This window comes from Stomoxys calcitrans, chromosome 4, assembly GCF_963082655.1.
Source record: "Stomoxys calcitrans chromosome 4, idStoCalc2.1, whole genome shotgun sequence".
NCBI classification, from domain to species: domain Eukaryota; kingdom Metazoa; phylum Arthropoda; class Insecta; order Diptera; family Muscidae; genus Stomoxys; species Stomoxys calcitrans.
Genome location: NC_081555.1, coordinates 31,411,985 through 31,438,275, shown reverse-complemented (window position 1 = coordinate 31,438,275; position 26,291 = coordinate 31,411,985). Strand labels below are relative to the sequence as shown.

At 41.0% G+C, this 26,291-nt stretch overlaps 4 protein-coding genes across 4 annotated transcripts; 2 read left to right on the top strand and 2 right to left on the bottom strand.

Moving 5' to 3' along the window:
• Positions 1–7,908: 7,908 nt before the first annotated feature.
• LOC106083924 (serine/threonine-protein phosphatase PP2A 65 kDa regulatory subunit) lies at positions 7,909–10,247 on the bottom strand. The gene has a single exon (XM_013247247.2). The coding sequence runs from the start codon at positions 9,932–9,934 to the stop codon at positions 8,159–8,161; it is 1,776 nt and encodes a 591-aa protein (XP_013102701.1). The 5' UTR covers positions 9,935–10,247; the 3' UTR covers positions 7,909–8,158.
• A 2,323-nt stretch (positions 10,248–12,570) lies between these two features.
• Positions 12,571–14,721, top strand: LOC106083923 (26S proteasome regulatory subunit 6B). The gene is made up of 4 exons (XM_013247246.2): positions 12,571–12,697; positions 12,789–12,872; positions 12,944–13,391; positions 13,982–14,721. Exons 1-4 carry the CDS (start codon positions 12,674–12,676, stop codon positions 14,653–14,655), a joined length of 1,230 nt encoding a protein of 409 aa, XP_013102700.1. The 5' UTR covers positions 12,571–12,673; the 3' UTR covers positions 14,656–14,721.
• Positions 14,722–17,947: 3,226 nt separating this feature from the next.
• On the top strand, positions 17,948–23,546 carry LOC106083921 (adhesion G protein-coupled receptor A3). The gene is made up of 4 exons (XM_013247243.2): positions 17,948–18,326; positions 18,392–18,610; positions 18,690–18,900; positions 18,965–23,546. The coding sequence occupies exons 1-4, from the start codon at positions 18,097–18,099 to the stop codon at positions 23,468–23,470; spliced, it is 5,166 nt and encodes a 1,721-aa protein (XP_013102697.2). The 5' UTR covers positions 17,948–18,096; the 3' UTR covers positions 23,471–23,546.
• A 148-nt stretch (positions 23,547–23,694) lies between these two features.
• On the bottom strand, positions 23,695–26,028 carry LOC106083922 (signal recognition particle receptor subunit alpha homolog). The gene is made up of 3 exons (XM_013247244.2): positions 25,811–26,028; positions 25,085–25,732; positions 23,695–25,016 (listed from the first exon to the last, which is right to left on the bottom strand). Exons 1-3 carry the CDS (start codon positions 25,925–25,927, stop codon positions 23,925–23,927), a joined length of 1,857 nt encoding a protein of 618 aa, XP_013102698.1. The 5' UTR covers positions 25,928–26,028; the 3' UTR covers positions 23,695–23,924.
• Between the last annotated feature and the right edge of the window lie 263 nt (positions 26,029–26,291).

Sequence of the window (26,291 nt, the reverse complement as noted above, 5' to 3'; positions counted from 1 at the left end):
GAGCAACCTGGCATCACTTTATCTGCCGTTCGACTCTCCGACACCGCCACCCAAGTCGGAGCTGCAACGGCTGGTGAGGAAAGCAAACCCGACAGGAAAAGAGGTATTAATAGGATGCGATGCGAACTCTCACCACATTTCGTGTGGTAGTACCATCACTAATAAGCGGGGCCAAACCCTGCCAGAGCTCTAGAATACTTACGATCTACTAACACTTAATATTGGTAACATGTGACGATATGTTCGGAAAATGTAATCGATGAGGTCCAGGATTGGAGGGTCTTCATGGAACACTTTCTCTGACCATCGCTACATTAGGTTTAGAATAGCACGACCAGCGCCGAATTCGATAATTGAAAACCAACTGGACAAAATTCGGAAGGCTACTCAGAAGAAGACCTGGGCAAGATAATTTAGATTGTCCAAGCATAGAAATCATTGACGAAAATGTCAACAGAATTACGACTGCACTGGTGGGGTCCTTCGAAGATAGTTGTTCGCTTCGGGAAAGGAAATCAGCCCAAGAAAAATCCTGGATGACCGGGGAGATTCACAATATTGCCAAAGTGGTCCGCAGATATTTTAAGAGAACACGTCGTAAAAAAGCGGAAGTTTATTGGGATGTGTATTACACACGACTGAAGGAATACAATAAGATTACTAAAGCGGCAAAATGTGCCTCCTGGAAGCTTTTCTGCGAACAGGTCGATAGCGTTAATGACGCCGCCTAGATAAAAAACTTTCTCTCAAAACCCATGCCCAAACTGAAACTTTAGTAAACGACATGGGAGTGAGAGCAGAGACAATGGAGGACATGTTGAGGCTTTTGATAAAAACCCATTTTCCACAGGATCCGACGGGACTCACGGAGATAACGGAATCTTGGAATAATAACATTGATCGAAGGTTTATAATTACGGAATTTTTGGTGAAGGAATCGTTGAGGAGCTTCAAACCATTTAAGTCACCTGGAACTGATGGAATATTTCCTGCGTTACTGCAGAAAGAGGCAGACTATCTGGTGCCTCATCTGGCCAATATTTTCACAGCGTGTCTAGGACTTGCATATACTCCGAAAGCCTGGCAGGAGGCAAGGATGATGTTTATACCCAAGCCCGGCAAGGCAAGTTATGCGACAATGTCATGATGGCATTGATCATGACTTGAGAACTGCCAAATTGTTGCTTAGCAAACATAAGGCATTGGAATCTGAAATATCATCTCATGATGCCCAACTACAAAATGTTGCTAAAGTTGGTGCCGAGCTCATTACTGAGGCACACTCTGGTGCTGTTCGAATTAAGTATCGTCCGAAGGAAATTCTTTCTAAATGGAATCATCTTATTTATCTTACCAAGTGCCGACGTCAACGCCTAGAAAAAGCTGTTGAGTACTTCCAATTGTCTGCTGATGCTGATGATGTCGATAACTGGATGTTGGATACTTTGCGTATAGTATCCAGTGAAGACGTCGGCCGCGACGAGGCGAATGTTCAGTCTCATCTCAAGAAGCACAAAGACGTTGCCGACGAGCTTAAGAACTATGCCGAGGTCATCGATGCATTACACAAGCAAGCAGAGAATTTGAAATTGAACGATACGGAGAAGGCCAACGTCGACAAGCGTTTGGAAGCCATTGACACCCCTTACAAAGAACTCACAGAATTGGGCAAATTGCGCAAACAGCGATTGCTAGACGCTTTAAATCTGTACAAACTTATGTCCGAAGCCGATGGCGTTGAACAATGGATCAAGGAGAAGACTAAGATGCTTGACACCATGACACCCGGAAAGGACATTGAAGATGTCGAAATCATGAAGCATCGTTTCGAAGGATTCGATAAAGAAATGAATGCCAATGCTTCTCGTGTGGCTGTTGTCAACCAGTTTTCCAGTCCGCCCAACCCAGATCAAAATCTGGAACGTACAAATCGTCTCAATGTGGAGTGGTCCGACCTCCGCGAAAAGGCTGAATCTAAAATGGATGAGCTTAAATCTGCTCATGGTGTGCAAACGTTCTACATCGAGTGCCAAGAAACAATTTCCTGGATTAAGGATAAGCGTCGTCTTCTAACTGAAACTGATAGTTTGGAGATGGATCTTACCAGAGTAATGACACTGCAGCGACGTTTAAGCGGCATGAAACGCGATTTGGCCGCCATGCATGCCAAAGAAGCCGATAGCATTGAAAGCGACCACCCAGAAGAGTCTCAAAATATACGCGACCGCATTGCTCAGATCGTACTTAGCTGGGTGCAATTGACTCAGATACAGAAGGTATGCGAATCCAAATTGGAAGAAGCTGTACAGTTGCACAGTTTCTTGGGAGACTTGGACCAATTCAAGACCTGGTTGACTAAAACACAAAACGATATGGCTTCCGAAGTCACACGACTCTTGTTGCCAGAAGTCAAAAAACTGCGTGATCAACATAACTCTATCAAAAAAGAAATATATTATTTCACCGGCAATTATAACGACATAATGGAGTGCGGCAAATGGCTGGCATCCGAATCGACCACTTCCGATGACCCTCAATACAGGTTCTTGCACCACGCGTTGGTAAATCGTGATATCTTGATCGAGGAACACTTTTTGAATCAATCATTCTGTTACCTTGCATATCAAGCTGAACATTGGCTATGCCGACAAGAGCATTTCCTCAGCCAATATGACACTGTGGATATTTTGGATCAGGTCGAGCATAAACTGAAACGTTATGAGCTGACAAGTAGGATGTTGAGATTGCCATGCCAATGGGAACACGTCTACACTAAGAAATCAAAGCGAATGTACAGGTTTTCATCACAACATTCCAAGGCTTGCTTGCGAAAAGAACGCATTGACATACGTAAAGAAGCTAATCGTGATAGAAGACTAAGCATTATATGATGAAGTTAAACTTCATAAATTCCTTCAAGATTTGGATGATCTATTCGAATGGGTGCAAGAAAAAATATAAAACTTCTCTGTCGCTACTGTGGTATCACAATGGACTTAAAATTGCCTAAGTGAGTCTGAAAAGGACTGCCACTCTTACCTAACCTAACCATATGGGAATTTCTAGGAAAAAAATAAAAAGAAAAAAATCCGTGTAACATAATCTTCCAGATGGCAATACTAGGGTTCCGTCAATCCAAGACTGTGCCGATGGCAGCAGTGCCTCGCGCTCCAATTCATGGTTTATCTCAGGTATCGGATCGGAAACCTCTTTCCTTCCTTCCAGGTTTCCTATAGTCGCCGCTATTATACCGCGATGGCATGAGCTGCTCCCATCCTCAATCCATTCTCCCATCGCCTTAAGTCTCATAGCTGCAGTGGCTGCGGGATCGGATATCTAGTCTCCAGTGCTCTAGTGGGTGTGGCCCTAATCGCTCCGCCTATTCCAAGACAGCATGTTCTCTGAACCTCTTGTATGGTCCTTATGTTGCACTTTTTCTCCATATCAGTCCACCAAACCACTGAGGCGTAAGTAAGTATTGGTCTTATCACGCTCCTATAGAGCCAGTGGAATATCATCGGATTCAGGCCCCATTTCGAGTCCACATAGTGCCCAACATCTATGAGCCTTCTCAGTACGCTTCTGAATGTGACACTTCCAAATCAGTTTCCTGTTCAAGATCACACCTAAGTATTTGACCGTGTCAGATATCGAAATCATTTTATTGAGGAAACGTGGTACGTTAAATTGGCTCACCTTTGTCTTCCTCGTGAACAGGCATATTTCAGTCATCTCTGGGTAAACATTGAGACCTCTGGGTCTAGCCCAGTCATATGTCATATGCAAGATCCTTTCGGCCCTTCTGCATAGCTGGTTCGGATCCTTACCTCTTAGAAGTATTATAACATCGTCCCTCCCTCCTCAGTCAGCAACCGTAACAGTTCATTTATGGTGGTCACCCATAGGAGTGGCGATAAAATGCCCCCTGTGGCGTGCCTTTATCCACCTGTTCCTTAGCATATGGTTTATCCAGTCTCGAAGGACCGGGCCCACTCGGTACTGCTCTAAGGATTGGATTAGTGTGTCGGTCCGCAAATTGCTAAAAGCCCCTTCGATGTCAATGCATACCACCAGGGTGTACGTTTTGGCATCGAAGGATTCTTCTACAATATTTTATGCACAACCTCGTGCAGGGCAGTCTCCACCGACCATCCCTTGACATAGGCATGCTGTTTGTATTTGAGCAGTTCGCTGGATGTCCTACTCTTTATCGTGGTGTCCACAATACGTTCCATGGTTTTGAGTAGAAAGAACGTAAGGCTTATGTGTATGTAGGACTTTGGTGTCGCTTAACTTGCCTTGCCGGACTTGGGTATAAACACCACCCTTGCCTCCTGCCAGACGTTCGGAGTATATGCGAGTCCTAGGCCCGCTGTGAAAATATTGGCCAGATAGTCTGCCTCTTTCTGTATCTTTCTCACATATCAATGAGTGCAGTCCGATTCAAGTTTAAGCTCAATGATAAGGGGCCTCCTTTTTATAGCCGAGTCCGAACGGCGTGCCGCAATGCGACACCTCTTTGGAAAGAAGTTTTACATGGCAAAGTACCTCACATATGTTGCCAGCATTAGGAGGAAAACCACCGCTGAACATTTTTTCTGATGGTCTCGCCAGGATTCGAACCCAGGCGTTCAGCGTCATAGGCGGACATGCTAATCTCTGCGCTTCGGTGGCCTCTTTCTGTAGTTACGTCGGAAATATTCCATCAGGTCCGGGTGACTTAAATGGTTTGAAGCTCCTCAAGGATTCTTTCACCATAAATTCTGTAATTATAAACCTTCGATCAAAGTCATTATTCCCAGATTCCGTTGTCTCCGTGAGTCCCGTCGCATCCTGTGGAAAATGTCCTCCGTTGTCTCTGCTCTCACTCCCATGTCGTCTAGTATAGTTTCAGTTTGGACATAGGTTTTTGAGATAAAGAGGACAATTATCTTCGAAGAACCCCACCAGTGCAGCCGTAATCCTGTTGACATTTTCGTCAATGATTTCTATGCTTGGACAATCTAAATTATCTTGCCCAAGTCTTCTTCTGAGTAGCCTGCCGAATTTTGTCCAGTTGGTTTTTAACTTAATCCGGTAGCTTATCGGATTCGACGCTGGCTGTGCTATTCTAAACCTAATGTAGCGATGGTCCATGCCATGGAGGTCCTCCAATCCTGACATCATCGATGAGATTTTCCGAACATATCGTCACATCTAATACCTCCTCCCTAATCCTATTAACAAAGGTAGCGGTGTTACCAATATTAAGTGTTATTAGGTCGTTTAGCAGGGTTTGGCCCCCGGTTATTAGTGTTGGTACTACCCCACGAAATGTGGTGAGAGTACGCATCGCACCCTATTAGTACCTCGTGTCCTGTCTGGTTTGCTTTCCCCACCAGCCGTTGCAGCTCAGACGTGGGTGGCGGTGTCGGAGAGTCCTGTCTGTTTTGCTTTCCCCACCAGCCGTTGCAGCTCAGACGTGGGTGGCGGTGTCGGAGAGTCGAAAGGCAGATAAAGTGATGCCAGGTATGCTCCACCGTCTCCCTGTCTCACCACTGTTGCATCCGACAACCCTGAAGAAAATATATAATTCAAATTTTTATGACAAATAACGCAGGTCCTCGGCCGAGTACCAGTGTTAGCATAGAATAATTGGTAGTTGATATGGTTCAGTCCAGAAACTTTGTTCAGGGTCGTACGTGGCTCCTGAATTAAGGCAATATGAACCTTGCCCTTGCTGATTTTCTTCATCAGAGCGTGTGTAGCGGTCTCGCTCCCGTAGAGGTTTATCTGGGTTACCTCAATCATTGGTCCTCCAGTAAATGGGCATCTTGGGTGTAGGTGATGATCTCATCGCCTGCTCCCTGTTCTTTAGACTGCATTGACTTTCCTATCACTGCACTGTCTGATGTCATCGTTCTAGGTTCTTTGCCTATCCTAGTCTTACGACTCTTTATAAAGTCGGTAATGGTTCGTTCCATCGGGCAAACTTCCCTGTGCGTTAGGCTGTATTGAGTTTTCATTTCCTGTACGGCCTGATGTCTCAATACCAGGATCTTTGCCTATCTTAGTCTTCTAAATCTTAATTAAATGGGCTTCTTGGGAGTAGGTGATGGTAACATCATCGGCTCCCTATTCGTTAGGCTGCATTAAGACTCCTATCGCTGTGCTGTCTAATGTTTGAATATTAGGATCTTGACCTATCCCAATATTTCGAATCTTGAAGTCGGTGATGGGTCCGTCGTTGGGTTCCTGTTTGTTAGGCTGTATTGGGTCACTCACCACTGCACCGCCTGATATTTTAATATTAGGATCTTTGCTTATCCTAGTCTCTCCAATATTGAGAGAGGTTGTTATTGTCTCGTTGTCAGCCCCCTGTTGAGTCACCTGCCACTGCACGGCCTGATGTCTCAAAATGGGAATTTCTGCCTATCCTATTCTTCCCAACCTTGAAAAAAGACAGCTTTGCTCCAGTAGTGCGCAATGCCTTAAGTCTTAGCCAAACTTGTCACGGAGACTTGATCAATGCCAACCGCAAAGAGAATTCCTTCCTCCTTCTCCTCACTGTGGAAGACCTAACACTTCTCTGCGACCAAATCTTGGTTTTGCTTGCCCAAGAATCCCAACATGTATTCCGTCACAAATTTACTGTCCCGTTCTTTGATGAAAACCGTCGTCTTTGTTAACTGGGGGATATCCGTCTTTATCACCAGGTCGAGTTTTGAGCCCTCCCAGGGAGCGTGGATGCCTCTGACGAGCTGTTTGACGGTGTCGATACATTCCGCCCACGCAAAACGCAGCGTAAAGATGTCCCCTCTATGCCCACAGTTCATCTTTTGTATGGGTGGGCCCTCTACAGAGTTCCACACATGTTCGAAAATCCGATCGTTAACCAGATCCTCCACTTGGGATCGATGATCTGGTCAGCTCATCTCTATTGTGCTTCATTGCCACTCTGGCGTAAGTGAGCGGCTTCTTACCATTCTCAGCGACCATCTTTCCTTTCCGTGATGGATGTGGGCTTAGTTTGGAAGTCACAAGTCGCGCTTCCTTCGTTCCTGTTCGGACTTTGTCTACCTCCGCAGGACACTGTCTGGAGTCTCCATTGCGGGATGGCTGGCTTGGTTTTCCCAGAGTACTTGAAAGCGAGGAGCTCTTTTTCTTCTTTAGCATTTAAGCAGTGCTATGCCCTTTGGGAGATCTGATTCTTTTTCCAGCTTCCGTAGAAGTGCTTGGAATGTCAGATCTATCCCTTTCAGCATCCTGCAATTTCGCCCGATTGCGCTGCCTTTATCGGCACCGGATCGCTTATGAGCCTATCATCCCGATCCCGGGAAGCAATCAGTTTGTATCGGCCCTGATACCAACATCCATCATCACAAACTTGAGGGGGCCCAGGCATTTCCGCAAGGACATCGTAATATACAGATGACACTCCACTTGTTCCTAGGTATGCAGCCCTGTTCTTCACCCTTGTCGACAACTACCATCACCAAGCTGTCCCTAGCGACATTAGCAAAGGTTCTTGAACCTATATTACCAATGTTCGCGCTAATTTTATTAGGCATAGGATTCCCTCCAGTTGACCGCAGCATTTTGCCTGACTACGGTAGTAACCTCTGCAGCGAATAAACTACCAATCGCGCCAAGCCTCTCAATAAAACTGAGAGCGATAAGCCTTTTATTATTCCAATCTCTTAAAGAGCATATTGATTTGCGGAAGAAGGCCGAAGACTCCCACAATATGTCCGGATTTTGGTAGAAATTCTTTTTTTCAAATTTAAGCAAATTTTAGTTTCTAAAACTAACTAATGTGGGTAGCGCATCAAAATATCGGCTTCGCCCAGCTTTAGCCCGACCTAATTTGTTAATTTTTTTATCAATTAAAAAATTTTCCCATCTTAAAATAAAAAAAAAAAAACAGTATTTAATGTTATGTAATTAATATTTATTTCAAAAGATTAATAGTATTCTTGCTCGGCATACAAATTAATTCAAAAGTTCATTCTATACGTTTAATTTTAATTTAATCAGGAAATCCGCTTAGATTACTTTATATTGAATTACAAGCTTTACGTCAAGCATCAATCATGTGTAAGATTCATTACATTCCGTTATGATATTTCCATATAAAGTTGTATTAATAAAAAGAATAGGTGTAACATAATTTGTGTGCTTATGCTGCTGCTATGGCTGATATAGCGTCCGATGCAAAATATTTGACATCAACATCGGGATCAGCTTGAAGTTTTTCCAATGTTGGTTTAACTTGTGAATCAATGACGCTGCTTTCAAGGAAAGGTGATATCTTCTGAAGAGTTTTGGCGACATTAAAGCGAACATTGGAAACAGGATCTGAGGCCAATAGTAGAACAGTTGGTAGCAACAATTTAGTGGTTATATCTGTTCCACATACTTCAGCCAACATGTTCAAGCAGAACAGGCACGTCATTCTATGCAAATAATTTTTGTTGCGTGACATTACCAATATCATTGGGATTATAGCCTGCTCAGCCCATTGTGCCCCAAACTGTTCAACCAATTTTTTCATATTTAAAGTGGCAGCTTCTCTAATGGCGTATACATGATCATTCAACCAACCCATACATAGGCCACGCAACTTTTGGTCAAAGAACTCTTGACCCAATTGACCGGCTAGGGCAGGCATGTACTCAATTATGGCTAAACGTACACGCCACTTCGAATCCTCTGCAAGTTCCACAATAGCAGGCAGCAACGACTGCGAAAGTTGTTGAATACCAATGACATCGTTCACGCAGTCCAAATTGGATATAATATTCAAGCGTACCTCAGGGCACTCATCCTTCAGCTGAATAAGGAATAAGGGGAGTAGATGTTCAACGGTATTATATGCTCCAAGCATGGGGCTTAATCCCATTATAACCGATGCCAGTGCTGATTTTACATGCGGGTTGGGATCAGATACCAAATCGCGGACATATGGTAGAATTGAAGTCATTATGATGGGCACCTGATTGCTTTTATCTAGGTTTGAACAGAAATCCTTAACTTTTGTGGCAACTGCTGCCCTGACCTCAGCTTCGGCATCTTTCAGCAAATACTGGAAAGCAGGTACCAAATCCACACGGGTTATTTCTGGTCCCACTGCCTTTTGCAAGTCAACGAATTTCTCGGCCACCATGTAACGAACACGCCAAGAAGAGTCGCTTGCACATTGACGTAATGTAGGAAGAACCAAATGTTCAACATCCTCTTGCGGCAACAATTGTGCAATACTAACGCAAGCTTCCACAGCTAAAAGACGAACAGAGTCCTGGTCATCTTGTGCCAATTGAACAAAGTTGGGAATAAGGTCCGACTTTAAATACTCAATCTCAACGACCTTCGCAAATTCTCCAAGTTTGCTGGCAGCAGCACGACGCACCATTGGAGTTTCATCCTGGCACAGTTTCCGGAAATTAGCACGTAATTCTGCTTTAACTGGTTGCGACACTCTTGGGTAACAAACGAAAAACAAACCACATGCGGAAGTCCGTGAAGTAAACCAATCTCCGGAAACCAAACGTTGCAAAGTTGGAACAAGATGGATTTCAAGATCTTGTGCGCTATGCTCCGCGGCAACTATGCGCAACGATTCTATAGCTTTATCTCTAACAACAGTTTCTTCTACAGTTGCCAAACTCTCTAGCGGCGGTATCAAATACATCGCATACTCTGGACCCCCAACCAAGCTGGTAAAGTTTCCAAGTTGATCAGCCAAAGCAAGTAAAACTTCATCTTCGTCATAAATGGTTTCGGTTAAAAATGGGATTAACTCAGAACGGGTTCGTTCTTCGCCAAGTGCAAGGGCTATGGTGGAAAGCTTTTTAATCGAATTTAATCGCAACTGCACATCTTCATTCTTAAGTTCATCAATTAATACTGCAATTGGATAAAGGGAATCATCCACTGTCTTATCACTGGTCGCCATGTTCTCAAAGGGGTTTTTTTTTAACAATTTCTGCAGAATTTTCCAATTTGTTCTTTTTTTTGTATATCGTTTAATATGACGCAGAAAACGAGTCACATAAGCCTGGGCTATATTGATCAAATAACCAACAGTTTATTTAAACTGAGCTTGATTAAATTGTTCTAATATTTATTAGAGTGGCTATCACCTTACAATGTCAGTAAAACGCAGTGAAAATTTCTATTTCACTTTAAAAATAGCCACTAGCAAATATTTTCTTTCTCTATATATCTTCTCAATCACACAATCACAACCTCAACCAACTTCGTATAATAGTACCAAATACCAACATTTGCTACCAAATATCTCAAGTAGCCATACGTACAAAAACCCTACCCAAATTATATACATATACAATATAAAGCGAATTTTATAATGAAGCGAATGACACACATCAAGGAGGGACCTAACAACCTAATAACTCCCCTCGAAAATCCAAAATGTTTTTCTCAGTTAAAGAATACCATTATAAAAATATCAATTTCCAAATTTTGTTTGTAGTCATCTACGCCATACGATTCTATTTAGGTAAGATCTATTTTAACGGCTACTTGGTATCTCGTAGTCGGTTTTAATACGGGTTGGACAACCCTTTTGTTGCAAATCTGCCAACTGACAGCTCTATCGCAAAGCTTTTTGAGGTTATACCTACTTAGAAAATGTTGATATACGAGCGCTATTTGTGTTGTTTGCAGTAACTTAAAAGATTCATCTCACTCAAAAAATGGAAATAAATCGTGAACATTTTCGTGCGATCATTTTTAACAACTTTCGACGTGGATTAACTCAACAACAGTGCATCGATGAACTTAATTCATTTTTAAGCAATGCTCCACCAAGAACCAGTGTTTGTTGATGGTATGATGAATTCAACCGAGGTCGTAGTTCACTTCAAGACGAATTTAGTGAAGGTCGTCCAAAATCAGTTGGTGTTCCAAAAACCATTGATGTTGTACGCCAACTGATATTGCAATATCGGCATTGAGACAGACTTGGGCATTAGTAGGACCAGCATACATTCAGTATTGCATGCACATTTGACCGTCAAAAAAAACAAATTGTTCGCGTTGGATCCACCACAATTTGTCAATCAATCAAAAAGGACTCGTCGATTAGTCGAATGAAATGAAATATACAGTTAAGCAGAGTATTCTGTTCAGCTTTCGCAATTATTGCAAAAACCTTTAACAAAATATTTTAAAACATAATCACATCAAATTTTTTATAAAAATCCAATCTTTAATTCATAACAAGCACAAATCATATGGTGCAATCCGCCATCTTGCAATGATCGACGTTTTACCAAAACACACGCATAAATTTGTATGCGTATGTGTATACATGTGCGTACATGAGCAGAGAAAATGCGAGAAAGAAGAACAAAAAAGAGAATGCAAACACAAATCTGTCATCTTAACACCGCCAAACATGGCCGGCTGCTAACAGCTATTCGCATGAGACCACCGCCATGAGTTTCGGCCAGGAATCACTAATAGAAGGTTAGGTCACCTACGTAAACAAAGTGGATAGGCCCTATGAACATCATTGAGGATGTCAAATCTGTCGATTGAAAATGTCATCAAATAGGAGAAAACGCAAACAAAGAATGAATGTAAAAAGAGAACATGTTGACATCCTAAATGCCAAGTACATCCAAAAATTAAAAAAATAATTGTATGCCGGCTGATCACTTGGCTTTACTTTATTCAGTGAATCCTGGGCAGAATTATCCAGCCATCAGCAATAACCTTAGGGTTGGTATTCTATTTCTGCTTTCGAAATAGTCGCGGAAATCTTTAATTGTTCCGCGAGCGGAATTTGACATTTATATGTTTTTTTATTTTTATACCAAAGGACGTTTTTTATCTACACTTATGGTTTTATTATTATTTTTTTTTTTAAGTAAATAAAATAACAGGAAGTAAAAAAAACAGATGGGTGTACGTACCGGATTGACCCGATGGATTCCTTCATCGGCAAGAGCTGCCGTCTCAGTGTACTGCTACAACAACAACAAGATATTGGGTTACCCAAAAAGTAATTGCGGATTTTCCATATAGTCGGCGTTGACAAATTTTTTCACAGCTTGTGACTCTGTAATTGCATTCTTTCTTCTATCAGTTATCAGCTGTTACTTTTAGCATGCTTTAGAAAAAAAGTGTAAAAAAGTATATTTGATTAAAGTTCATTCTAAGCTTTATTAAAAAATGCATTTACTTTATTTTAAAAAATCCGCAATTACTTTTGGGGCAACCCAATAAAACGAACCATTGAAACCAATAAAACAAAAATGATGTCAAGCGTTGCCACTAAAATTTCGTTTTGTCATTTTCCTCACTATAAACAGAGTACTACTTTTTCACCTATTTTCCTCCAGCGCTTCGCCGACATTTTTTTATACGGAGTTTGACAGTATGCCGTCTGAAAAGCTGAACAGAATACTCAGCTTTATTCAATGAATCCTGAATTTCGGCTTATTTTCCAAATATGGTTCATACAGTGATTTTTCAACTAACGTCGACTTCTGCTTTGCTTTCATTTAGTTCAACACTCACCGTGGTTATTTAATAACTGGCAACTCTGAAATTAAGTACGGCATTAATTAACTGTGGTAGTGCACAGTCATTGTATTGTATTAAAAAGGAGATAGCGTTTTTATTTGTAATAATTAAATAATTAGCATTGTACCAAGGAATAACAATGGAGGCATTATTACCAGAAAAGGTAACATATTTCGAAATTGTTAAATTAATGAATTGTTATAAGACGACAAAGTTGTAAAATTCCAAAAATTGTTAAAATATTTTTTGTATAGGAGGAGATGTTTGACTTCAAGTTGAAAGACGCACACAGTTCGCTGGATGAATTGGATGTGGATGATCTTTATGTCCGATACAAGGTATTTCAATCATCAAAACAAACATAAAAATCAATTGTCATTCCGACATTTTTCTTTATTTTTTCGTTTAGAAATTACAAAAAACATTAGAATTTCTGGAAGTTCAAGAAGAGTATATAAAAGATGAACAACGTAATTTAAAGAAAGAATATTTGCACGCTCAAGAAGAGGTAAAACGTATTCAATCAGTGCCTCTAGTGATTGGCCAGTTTCTGGAAGCAGTTGATCAGAATACTGGAATTGTTGGTTCTACTACTGGCTCGAACTATTATGTTCGCATTCTTTCGACAATTGATAGGGAATTGTTGAAGCCCTCAGCATCTGTAGCTTTGCATAAGCATAGCAATGCCTTAGTTGATGTATTACCACCAGAGGCAGACAGCTCCATATCAATGCTGCAACCAGATGAAAAACCAGACGTAAGTTACGCTGACATTGGTGGTATGGATATGCAAAAACAAGAAATTCGCGAAGCTGTTGAGTTGCCCCTTACACACTTTGAACTTTACAAACAAATCGGTAAGTTCCTGAAATATCCTATGTGCTATGAAAAATTGTTACAAGTACGAATAGATTATAGGTAAAGAAAGATGTTGCAAAATGGTTAAGGTATTAAGCATTGTCGGGTTTTAAAAAGACTTTAATTTTTTATAAAAACAATTGGAAATATTATAAATAGGAGGGAAAGATATTTTTGTCTGATTACAACGATTTTTTGCGATTGCAGTATATTTTCACTTTTTAACGTGCAATATTTTGCCATCCCCTGTCACTGCAATCCATTGTTTTAACAAAGCCATTTGAAAAAAGAACGCATTTTCAATTTAAATCACCCTATGAACTCTATAATGGTCAGTCAAATCCCAAAAAAACAATAAGCATAATCGAATTCCTGTGCTCATTTCAGGGGATGGGCAAAAAATGTTATTGCAAAAAAAGATTTCAATTCCAAAGGAAGCTAATCTAACAGGTAAACTTTTCCCGAAGATAGACATGAAATGATGGTTATCGAAAAGGCTAAATTAAATTAAAAATCTACAAAACTCAAAATTTAAACTAGTTTTACATGACATTTAGGACAAATTAACCATACAACTTTCTTTGAACAGGTATTGATCCTCCACGTGGTGTTCTAATGTATGGTCCTCCAGGTTGTGGAAAAACGATGTTAGCGAAGGCTGTTGCTCATCATACCACCGCATCGTTCATACGAGTTGTTGGCTCGGAATTCGTTCAAAAATATCTTGGCGAAGGACCACGTATGGTGCGCGATGTCTTCCGTTTAGCTAAAGAAAATGCACCAGCCATTATTTTCATAGACGAAATCGATGCAATCGCTACAAAGCGTTTTGATGCTCAAACTGGGGCAGATCGTGAGGTACAGCGTATTCTTCTTGAGTTGCTAAACCAAATGGATGGTTTCGACCAGACGACAAATGTTAAAGTTATAATGGCAACGAATCGTGCAGATACATTAGATCCTGCTCTTTTGCGTCCCGGTAGATTGGACAGAAAAATTGAGTTCCCCCTGCCGGATAGACGGCAAAAGCGTTTGGTGTTCTCTACAATCACTTCCAAAATGAATCTAAGTGAGGATGTCGATCTAGAAGAGTTTGTTGCACGACCAGACAAAATTTCAGGTGCTGATATCAATGCCATATGTCAAGAAGCTGGCATGCATGCTGTTAGAGAAAATCGGTATATAGTACTGTCGAAAGATTTTGAAAAGGGCTATAAAAATAACATTAAAAAAGACGAACAGGAACACGAATTTTACAAATAATCAAAGCCTATGTTACTTATGGTCCATATTTATAAATTTGATCAATAAACTCATAATTTAAAAGAATATGTTTACTTCTTCCTTTTTATTTATTTTTTTTACCCTCCACCATAGGATGGGGGTATACTAATTTCGTTATTCTGTTTTTAACTTCTCGAAATTTTTCTTTTAGGCCCCATAAAGTATATATATTCTTGATCGTAATGACATTCTAAGTCGATCTAGCCATGCCCCAGCCGACAGAAAATAACTATGAGCACCACACAGGCTGGAACTTTGAGCTCCGACTTGTGTGGTGACCATCGTTATCACGGTAAGGTAACCATCCACAGGTTGCGGATGGTAGAAATCTACGTTTTTAAGAGTTGTAGCTGCAAAACGGTCACGGGTAAAGTCTTAGTTAGGGGTCAGGTGGTACTGGCTCTTAATTAAATACTGAGTGCCAATGATACTGGAGATGAAAAGGCGAGTTATTGGCGCATTCAAATAACCAATGGCCAACATCATCGTCTATTTCCAGTTTTGGGGCGGCTGGATAATGAAACAAGCGGCTCAACATAACGAGAGATACATGTGCAAGCTCACAAAACCCATGCGGTTGGGGCGCTGGGCCAGTAACCCGCCGGGCCTTGTTCGCACCCGTTTGAATATGGTGAGGAAAGTAAGATCTGCCACTGCACGGAAGCTCGACATTGTAAAACTGCAAACACAACAAATGGCAGCGGCATACTCCATTCGACTGACCCAACTGCTTGTTGAAGCACTCTTTGTTCCGATGATATAATAGCGCAGTGGCAAACTATTGCCCAACCCATGGAAAATGCGTCGAAATCTATACCTGGGTACCGGAAGCCTTCCCCAAGAAACCCATGGTACGACCAAGAGTGTCGAAATGCTACTGAAGCCATGAATGCGCTATATAGAGCAACCCTGCAATCAGTAGCAACGCACCAGACGAAGGAGAGGTGTCGGGAGAAAAGGAGAGAGGAGAAACCTCTATACCTGGGTACCGGAAGCCTTCCCCAAGAAACCCATGGTACGACCAAGAGTGTCGAAATGCTACTGAAGCCATGAATGCGCTATATAGAGCAACCCTGCAATCAGTACCAACGCACCAGACGAAGGAGAGGTGTCGGGAGAAAAGAAGAGAGGAGAAACCTCTATTCCGCAGAAAGAAAAAGGAAATGGAAGGAAGTGTGTGTGAGCAAATTGAGTTGTGCAGGAGAATGAAAGTCATGAAGCCATCAAACCGATGGCTTGGTAACCGACACAGATAGCATGCTGAGGATATGAAAAGAACATCTTACCCAACTGCTAAAGTCCGACGTTGGCGGCGAAGAGGAAGGAAGACTCTGCAGGATGACACTTGCTGATACGCGTTCCTCAGCAAGAATAGGAAAGAATCTCGCGGAACCATTTAATAACAAACGAGGTTTCAGACAAGGAGACATCCTATCGTGTAATCTCTTTAATATCCTGCTGGAGAAAATTATACGAGATGCAGATGTGAATAGATATGGCAAACTAATCACAAGAGAAAACATGCTACTCGCCTATGCCGACGACATCGACATCATAGGTCGGTCACCGGAAGTAGTAACTGCAGCCTTTGAAAGAACTCCCAAAGAATCTTGTAAAACCTAGCAGATAAAGGAAATGGAGAAAGTTGGAAACCACAACTTTGAGATAGTCAGTAACATTATCTACCTCGGCACCGCCGTAAGCGAAGAATAATACTGGCAAACAGATGTTACTTTCGACTAAATAAGCAGTTTAGAAACAAGGCCGCCTCTCGAAAGAAGTCTTTTGAAGGCAAACACGGTGGTACACGCAAACCGGGAAGATTAAAAGCCCGATAGAAAGATCAAGTGGTGGGAGACCCCTCGAAACTTGGTGTCAGAGATTTTTGAATGAGCGTAGAAGGTCGAGGCGCTTGGAACGCTATTCTACGTTCGGCTAGTGGAACAAATGTTCTGTCATAGCCAATTAAAGTGAAAGTAAAGTAATGAGGAAGTGTCCTACCGAATGAAATTAGCAAGTTGTTTTGCTTTAAAATCGTTTATCTAAAAAAGTAATCGGTGAAGAATATCGCGAAAAGTGAATATAATACCAGCCTATAAGCAGAGTGTGGTTGTTCTTATAGCAGTTTATTGTGTTCTATCTTTTGTCTGCTTCATTCTGTTGAGTGTCAAGACCCAGGAACTCTGTGACTAAGATGGGGTGCGTCCACAGGGATCTAGGTCTGAGTCGAGAGGGTCTGGCCGGGCAGTTAAACAGGTGACGTGTATCATGCGGTCCCTGGTTACAATCGGGACATACATCTTGCATGTCGGCATCAATCCTAGCTCTGTAGGAATTGAGGCGGCTACATCTACCGGAAAGTAATTGAGCCAGAACTACTCTGGTTTGACGGGGGTGGTCGATTTCTTCAGGTGCAATGGGTGGCGATCGTTCTCCAAGGACTACTTTCACCCGGTAGCCAATTACCGCATCTGCTATCGTGTCTGCATGAATGTTGTTTAGACCTGCTTGATCTAGAGGTCCTCTCTTGTAGCGCTGAACCTCACGCTCTAGATCATGTAGATCTACATTAAGGCTTCTGGGCGGTGGATATCTATCAACAAGATGATGATTTGGATGGTCTCTGCGATAACAGCCCAAAAGGTATTGCCTAGACCGCATGTAGTTATGTCTTCGCACTGGAAGGATCTTTGTCTCCTGATGGAGGTGGTCCACATGAGAACTGAGGAGACAGCCCGTCGCAGTTCGGAGGGCGACATTCTGACAGCCACTGCGTGTCACAAAGTTGACGAGACCACACTGTGTGGTACATTGAAGAGGTTGCGTCATTAGCACAACAACAAAAGTCTACCCCCAACAAAACTACCTTGAGTGGCAAATGCCGTAAATTGAAATGTAAAAGTGGTTTTAGAAATAAACATTGTTATACTACTTGTGTTCTTCAAATGTGTTTTACATTGTTATTGTCATCATTATAACATTGTTTTGTTGCTTATGTGTAGAATATCGGTTCAAAGAGACCACCTTATTAAGATTTTAGAAAAAATCGCAGCTGTGTTATTAAGCATTTGACATTTAGTATTATTACAAATTTAAAACAAAAATAAAATAGAATTGTGCTCAGCTGTTCGCATGACTTCACCTTATAAGTGCATCCTGTAAGCCGAGCACTACTTTTCCGCCTGTTTTTAGTCTAGTCCGCTCGAAAAGCAGAATACCTTGCTTTAAAACGCAATTGGCGCCGTTGAAAAAAACTACTTGACTTTGTTTTCCGTTGACTGGCTTCCTTTTCGATAAACAATAAACAATAAAAAATGAAAAAAAATAAATAAAAATGTAAGATGTGTATAATTTGAGATACCAAAGTAACAAAAAGAATATATATTTAATTTAAATGAGTTAGGAAACAATTTTTAAAAGATGATTAAATTACCGTGCATATGGTGGTTTAATTTGGGCGTTCAGTGCGTTCTTTTTCTATATGCAAATGCAAAATGTCCAGACAAATGCCTTTGTAGAAATGCTAGCCCAAATACTACCTCTACCTGGAATAATTTAAGGGTAAAGTGTGGAGGCAGCGAGGATAATTTATGGAATCTTAATATGCAAAATTTTGATTTTGCCGATGATACTGTCAATGTGGTTACGTTGTAAGTATTTCTATTATGTTGGTGTTGTAAAACCTCGAATCATAAACTTCTACCTCAAATTCCAGAGATTTAAGCAAGAATGGGTTAAGCACCATCGAAAAGGAGTATTTTCGAAATATGACGGAACTCAAAAGGCTAGATTTGTCGGGGAACTTGTTTAAAGTTATAGACAAAAACACTTTTGGTGATGCTTTTGAAAGTTTGGAAAAGTTGCGCTTAAATAACAATTCAATATCCCACATCTATCCAGGATCTTTCGATCACTTAACAAACCTTAAGCAGTTGTATGTATCAGTCAAAAAAAAAAAATCTATTGAGACGGACAATAACAACATTTACTATTCCTGCAATTATATTTTTCAGAGATATATCGCACAATCCATTGACTTGCGATTGTGATTTGGTTTGGATTGTCAATTGGTCAAATAGCCGATTTGTGAAACTACAGCCCCCCCCAAGATGCGAATCGGAAGATTTTAAGGGAATGTTTTTGAAAAGGTTGGTCATTGGTGTTGATTTATTCTGTGAGTCTCCGTTGCAGCCTTTACTCGAATTTATTCCAAAGAATAATCAGGTAAGTAAAATATGTTGTTATTACAGTAAATGGGCTATATGAGTTGGTTGTTTGTTTGTTTTAGGTGGTATTTGAAGGAGACGAATTAATTTTAAAGTGCCGAGCACCGCGAGTGGCAATTGGAGGCCATCGTGAATCTGAAGACCTTCCCACAAGAGCACACGTGTTTTGGGGCTGGTCGGATAAAATTCGTAGCAAAAATTCCACAGACGATATTATATATCACGATCCCACCAAAGTTCTTAACGATGTCCACCAAGAAAGCAAACATACAACCGATTCGGGAATACTTAATTCAGTGCTACGAATAGCAAGTGTAAGAAAAAATCATACCGGAACTTTCGATTGTACACTGCGATCGCAACAAGCAAATCTGTCTCATGCCATTGTCGTAATTGTTATTGCCAAAAATACGTTGTACTGTAAAGCCATTGATGTTAAAACCAACAAAGGCAATTATCACTGGCCCCAGACAGTACGGGGTCAGACGGTAGAACAGGAATGCAAAGAAGAATCCAACAATGACCAGGTGGCTACATATCATTGTGATGAGAGGGGCAATTGGGTTGACCTAAATACAAAATCATGTGCATTTGTCAGTCCCACCACTCGACTTTTAGAACAATTTGCCAAAATGGATCTCAATTTAAACCGAGCAAACGTACTAGAAATTGCACGAAGTGTTCACAACTTTACTCACACAGCTGCCAACCTTCGCCGTGTTCAAGATCCCATAGATTTGGAATTCGTTGCGAGAACTTTAGTCAAGTATCTAGATTTTATAGCGTACCAAAAAGAACTGGCTTACCTACTGCTAGATATAGTATCACAGCTATTAGCATTGCCTTCGAGAACGTTTTTCGAAGCACAACGAGAATATGAAAGTGGATTTAAATTGCTGAAGTGCGTGGAAGTGGCATCAAAACAGACATCATTGGAGTCACCAGGACAAGATGATCTCAAAGAGGATTTAATATCCATGCCCCGTAGTTTTTTTGTAGACTATTTTAATATAAAGCCTGAATCGTTTTCGGGAATTTCGTGTGTTTGGATGCATTCTTCGGTTTCGTCGCCACCAGTTTTTGAATGCAGTACGTCGAATGATACATTTCCCTCATTCGAAAGATATGTCGATGCTGCCATTGAAATACCTGTCAGTGCATTATTTTATAATAAATCAATAACAGCGACACAAAAGAACATTAAACTAATGGTGGCCGTGTTTCGTAATGCGAACTTGTTGCCTCATTTGTCAGATAATGGCAGCATTTTGTTATCGTCCCCCATAATTGGGGCCAAAATCGTTGCCGACGATCAGGCCATTTCCATCGATCTGGATGATATTGACGAAAGGCATCAGATTGTCATTATATTACGTGTCCATCCTTATCACAATGATAAAAGTATACCAATACCTGCATGGTGGGATGCCGAAAACAAAATGTGGTCACCCACCGCATGTCAACAGCTGTACTTACATCGAGGACTGCTAATGTTTTCGTGCAAGCGCCTGGGCTATTATGGGCTGCTACAACATTCATTATATTTGAATGACTTTAAAAGCGATGATGCCGGCGCACGTTTTCGTTTCCTACCGTACCCCATATATATAGGCACCGCTGTTCTCTTTGCCTGTTTAACCATTAATATAGTAACATTTGTGGTTTTTGGCCGATCCATTCGCATCAATCGTCAACAACGGCACACATTTATCAACACTTGGCTGGCTTTGGCAATCTTATCGCTAATATTTACACTGGGCATCTATCAGACCGAACGACAGGACAATTGCCGATTAATTGGCATTCTTCTACATTATTTATCGCTATGCATATTATTGTGGTTGTGTGTGAGCCTTAGTACAATGTACAAACGCCTATCAAAACACCATCGAGTTATGGACTCTGACTTGCCAAAGGATGGACGCTTACGAAAGCCCATAATGGGGATATACCTCGTGGGTTGGGGTATTGCAATGATGATATGTGGAATAAGTGGAGCTGTTAATATTAAGGAATATGCTGCTTATTCCTTTTGCTTTCTTCACAACCCATCGGCAATGAATGCCATGCTTGTTCCCGGCGGAATTCTCTTGATTTTCCTCTGCATACTATTTCTTACCATATATTACCAGTTGAACCATAGAAGCTCCGTTGCCAGTATGGCCCAAAACAACCAATTTTCAGATAACACCCAGGCCACGGAAAATATTGATATGGATTGGTTGGACTCGACACATGGTAACACAAGGCGTACCAAATCGCTTAACCTGGATCAATATACTAGTCTGACACTCAGTAATACAGCAGCGAGTAGCATAGTGGATGATTATGAACGTTCGAACATATCGCATTTGCGAGCACATTTCCTGTTTTTAATACTCTTTGTTGTAGCTTGGTTGTCTGCGGTGGCCCATGTAATGTATTCATCTCAGGGGGATGAAACGAGCCACATCTATTCCTTTATCTATTCGTTGTCCTGTTCTATTCTTGGACTGTTTACTCTCTTGTTTTTCACGGTCACAAGGAATGATACACGTCAGCAGTGGGGTCAAAATCCCTGCTGTGGCAATGAAAATGTAAATGAATCCTATGAGGAGAAAGATGTTGCAGCACCCATCCTGAGCTACAAACAATATGAGCCAGCAGCAAACAATTCTGGAGCCTCACGTTCGAACTCACAATGTTCGAAACATCGCACAAGCAATGTGGATGGTACCACCCAACATTTGCTAAGCTCTGCGTCGTCTGCTCCAGCAGTTATCAATAATCAACAATTAGGCATCACAGGTATGTCGCATGAAATACCCAGCGCAGAAATTTTTTATAATCCCAATCAAATTAATGTGGCCCGAAAGTTCTTTAAGAAGCAAAAAAGATTAGCCAAAAGAAATAATTTCGAATTACAAAGACAAAGGGATCGCACCGATTATGCGGGACATGGGTTGGCAGACCCCCTAAGTGATGGTTCGTCTACTGGTGGTAATATTTACTCCAGACGGCATAATGCTATGACACTGAAGCTTTTAAGTAGCGGTATCGGCAAGGTAAACAATACCAATCTAAATTATAAACCTGATTACAAAGTTAGCTACAAAAACAGTGTTCATGGAGACGATGGGTTTTTTGTGCCAACGGCCACCATAGCAGCTTCAACTAGTGATCACGAGCAAAATTCACTACGAAAACGCGGTAATATTTTGGCTATGAACGTATACACAAATATCCCAGAAACAATGGCCCCGCAACATGAAGTTCATAAGGTCAAGTCGCGAACCCTTAAGCCCTTGGAGGAGCATACGGAGGAATTGGAGGAGATTGACAGTAGTTCACACGATGATAATGTGCCACTATATGAAAATACGAAAATAAGCGCAACTAAAGATGCCGCTAACAATATTTTCTCTGCATCATTTAGTACCAATTTACCGAGAGATTTGCCAGCAACATCCACACCAAATAAAACAACTGTGCCTGCACCAACTGAAGATAATTTCAAATCACTTCTTCTCGATCACGAAGACAAAGAGGCCATGAATAGTTTGGGCTTGCCTCTGGCGGCTAAATCACCAACAGCCACCGTCAAGGCCATAAACAATGACATCATAAATAGCGATGAGGATGACGATAATCAACAGCTCGCATTGGATCGCAACGAAATTTACGTATCGAATTCTGTGCAAATTACCAACCGCATTGACTTAGAGGAGGACTTTGCTTCAGTGCTTATTCGGTGTTGCAGTCAGTCAAAGCATTCAAAATCTTTGAATAATTTAAATAGCATTTTTGAGAGTGTCTCTTGCGATGTGGACAAAAATAATGGAAACTATGGCTCAGAAAAGATTTTAACACAATCGACTGGCGGCGAGACCAACCAAAGATGCTCCTCTTTCTCAAACGAGGAACATTCTGCAGTGTGTGAATCGTCTTCGACATCGCAGACGCCACAGAAATATTTTTCCGAAACCACAGGCGATGATGTGAATGCCTTAATGACTGGTGCGGGCACTAGATCTGCTAGTCCAACAAACGAAAGTGATTTGAATTATCAAAACTCTGAAATCAGTATACGTAGTCATGGCTTGTATGCTCCGCAAGTTGATAATGACTTAACCTTGACGGACTTTCGTTACCAATCGTCGAATGCCAGCGAAAACGATATGGCATTAAATGACTTCGAGGATGAATTCTCCGTATTTGGAACGAATAATTTCAGTCACGAACTTGATGGCAATGACAATGAACATGCAGAGCAGGTTGATACATTTAATAATTCAATAGATGAATTGTACGAAGCTATCAAACGAAGACGCAGCCCACAAACAGAAAGCACGTGCGATGCCGCTGTCAGCCTTAGCCCCATAGAAGATGCCACAATGAACGAAAGTCAATCCACTACAACTGATATGAGTATCAAGGTTGCCAACCTAATTCAGCATGCGCCTTCCACTGCCCCCAGTGCGACAATGCTAGCTAAAGCTCTTCGGGAGAATCTCATGGATGACGACAGCAGTCAGAGTAGTGTTATTTCGTATATAGACCCAAAATTAACAAGAACTTCAGCTAGCTGAACATCACCATCACATGTAATCTTGACGACGTATTCAACAATATAAATCACGGCAAACCATTGCTTTGGAAATTTTAGTTTGCTATTACTCATTAAATATAGGCTAAGATAATTTATACACGTAACTTCTAGGTTTTCTGTATAGTTCCACTACCACACTACCATACTTATTATATTCATCATTTCATTAATATTCGTTAAGATTCAATAGCAGACTACAACGAATCAATTTAGGATTGTTTTATATTTTTTAAGAAAAATATCTATTTATAATTTTAAGATTTTCAATAATAAATGTACAAAAGTTCCATAACTCGAGCTAAGTCTTAACGAAGAAACAAAACTAGGATTATAGTTAACGGAGAACAACACATAAAACAAAAATAGAAAAAAGAATGTGCGGGACAAAACACTACAAAAAAAATGCATGACAATTCAAAAATGTATCCTAATAACTATTTCATGAGTGAGTGCACAACGGCATTAACGTTGATCGCCTTCAAATCCGAATAAGTTTGCCCAGTGCCAACAAACACAATGGGTTGTCCAGTAATATATGTCATTGATATGGCCGCGCCGACTTTGTCATCTATGGTATCAAACTTTGTAAGTACAATGCCGTCGATGATGTGAGGATTCTCATCGGAAGAGTAGTCTGCAAGGGCTTGGTTGAATTTGACCAGCTGATCCACCGCCTCATTACCCACCAAAGCTTCGCCAACAAAAAGCACCAAATCCGGGTCATTGACTTTAATCAGTTTCGATAAGGAACGCATAAGAGGTTCATTATCCTGCATACGACCAGCTGTATCCACCAAACAAACATCAACACGAGTGTCGTGGGCGAACTTAATTGCTTCCATTGCAATACCCGCAGCATCTTTGCCATAACCTTTTTCATAAAGCTGCACCATGGTACGTCCATCATGTTTTTCCGCAGGATGAAGAGCATTTAAATGACGCGTGTGCGTACGCAATTGCTCAACAGCACCGGCACGGAAGGTGTCGCAAGCCGCAATTAACACATTGAAATCGTTTTCAATTAACCAGAAACATATTTTGGCTAAATTTGTGGATTTTCCCACGCCATTGACTCCACAGAAAATTATAGTGTATGGACGATTATGTCTTTTCGCCTCCAGAGCATCACGTATAATATCAACGCGTCGTTTGGGAGATAAGATGCGTACCAAAGATGTGGATAGAGCTTCTTTGACCATTGTTGCGACAGAGTCAAAAGTTCCCACAGATTTCCCCTCTAAGCTTGTACACACGGAATCGCAGAGCTTATGTGCAATGTCAGAAGCAACATTTTTCGATATGAGATGATCTCGCATTTTCTCCAAAGCTGGCTGAAGATCCGTGCGGGACAATGTTTTGCCACCAACGAAACCCTTGAAGTAGGATAAAATACCTGATTTCTTTTTTATGTCTGTCTTAGTTGCTGGGAAGCTGGCAAAATCCTTGTCCTCATAACCAGCATCATCGTCATCATCATCACTTTCAACCTCTAAATCTCGAATGCGGCCGTGCATGGTACCGACGATCTGCAGGTAAGATAAAACATTTCTTAAGAAAATATTTGACAACTTGGTTTTTAAAAAATAATACTTACATCGTTTTGAATATTTCTATATTGTACGTCTTCCGGCTGGTCTTTAGATCGGTCCAGAACAGCAGCATCTTTGGAATTTCCTCCCAAGTCCCAGACTCTTGGCTTTTTACCAGCCTTTTCTTTTTCAGATTTGTTTTTGTTTTCCGAAGGACTTTTCTTTCCTGCCATTTTGCCCATTAACTTCTTACGATTTTCCAATATAACATCAGCATTGGAAATTTCTTTGTCTGCAGTTGTCGGCTTAGGACTTTCTATAATGTTCACCTTTTTAGCCTGGTCCTTTTGTTTATTGTCGCTACTACTTTCAATCAGGGAAGCCACGGTTTTCTTCGATTTGAGCGATTCATTAAAGGACCGCATAGCTTTGGGGGCTTTACTACTTTGCTTGGCCGAGTTCTCGGCAGCCGCCAATGTAGCTCGGAATTCACGATCGAATTCATAACTTGCCTTAAAACGTCGAGACGATGTAAGCAGCTCCCCGAATTTATCCTTGAATGCAGATTGCAATTCGCTTAAAAATCCATCTACATATGATAGTTTTATGACCTTTTGATATACAACAGCGTAAACTAAGTCAAGCTCGTTATCCAACTTAAATTGTAATGCTAAGTTGTCCTCTTCATAGTGTTTTGACTCTGTACTCCGTTCCTGCAAGGAAAGGTTAACAAGCAAAGCAAATCAGTAACAACAGCAAAATGCTCACTTCCGGACAGATCGTAGACTCACTTCCAATATAACACTACGAATAAGGTTGTTGATACATTGTGTTACGTTCTCTCCAGTGGAGTTGCATTTCCACAATACTATTCCACCTTTGCTAAAGACCACCACGAAATCTAACATTTCTGTCTTCCAACACACCAGAAAGGAAAGTAAACGTACGTTGATACGTGGATACGTGGTGATACGTACCAAGAATGAATACCGTATTTTTCTTCTGGATTACTGATTACTGATTTTATTCGCGACATGTCACTTTTTATATATTGTCAATTTACAAATCGTATTGTGTGCCCATTGTAATGGGGACTTTATATGGTACATCCTGATGCTGGGTAATTGTAAAGGCTGGTACTATATTCGTTTTTTTGCGATATTTTTCGCCGATTACTTGGTGATTTTATTCATTAGGAATTCCCTCTTTAAGTGCAGTATGTACCTTTGGCGAAATTTTCGTTACCATAAGAAATGCATTGACAAATCCTAA

Coding starts and splice junctions, on each gene's coding strand:
- LOC106083921 (XM_013247243.2), top strand. CDS start 18,097: ATGATTAAATTACCGTGCATATGGTGGTTTAATTTGGGCGTTCAGTGC. Junction 18,327..18,391: donor ACTGTCAATGTGGTTACGTT/GTAAGTATTTCT, acceptor CTCAAATTCCAG/AGATTTAAGCAAGAATGGGT. Junction 18,611..18,689: donor TTAACAAACCTTAAGCAGTT/GTATGTATCAGT, acceptor TATATTTTTCAG/AGATATATCGCACAATCCAT.
- LOC106083924 (XM_013247247.2), bottom strand. CDS start 9,934: ATGGCGACCAGTGATAAGACAGTGGATGATTCCCTTTATCCAATTGCA.
- LOC106083922 (XM_013247244.2), bottom strand. CDS start 25,927: ATGTTAGATTTCGTGGTGGTCTTTAGCAAAGGTGGAATAGTATTGTGG. Junction 25,733..25,810: donor TTCGTAGTGTTATATTGGAA/GTGAGTCTACGA, acceptor CTTTCCTTGCAG/GAACGGAGTACAGAGTCAAA. Junction 25,017..25,084: donor ATAGAAATATTCAAAACGAT/GTAAGTATTATT, acceptor TCTTACCTGCAG/ATCGTCGGTACCATGCACGG.
- LOC106083923 (XM_013247246.2), top strand. CDS start 12,674: ATGGAGGCATTATTACCAGAAAAG. Junction 12,698..12,788: donor AGGCATTATTACCAGAAAAG/GTAACATATTTC, acceptor TTTTTTGTATAG/GAGGAGATGTTTGACTTCAA. Junction 12,873..12,943: donor ATCTTTATGTCCGATACAAG/GTATTTCAATCA, acceptor TTTTTCGTTTAG/AAATTACAAAAAACATTAGA.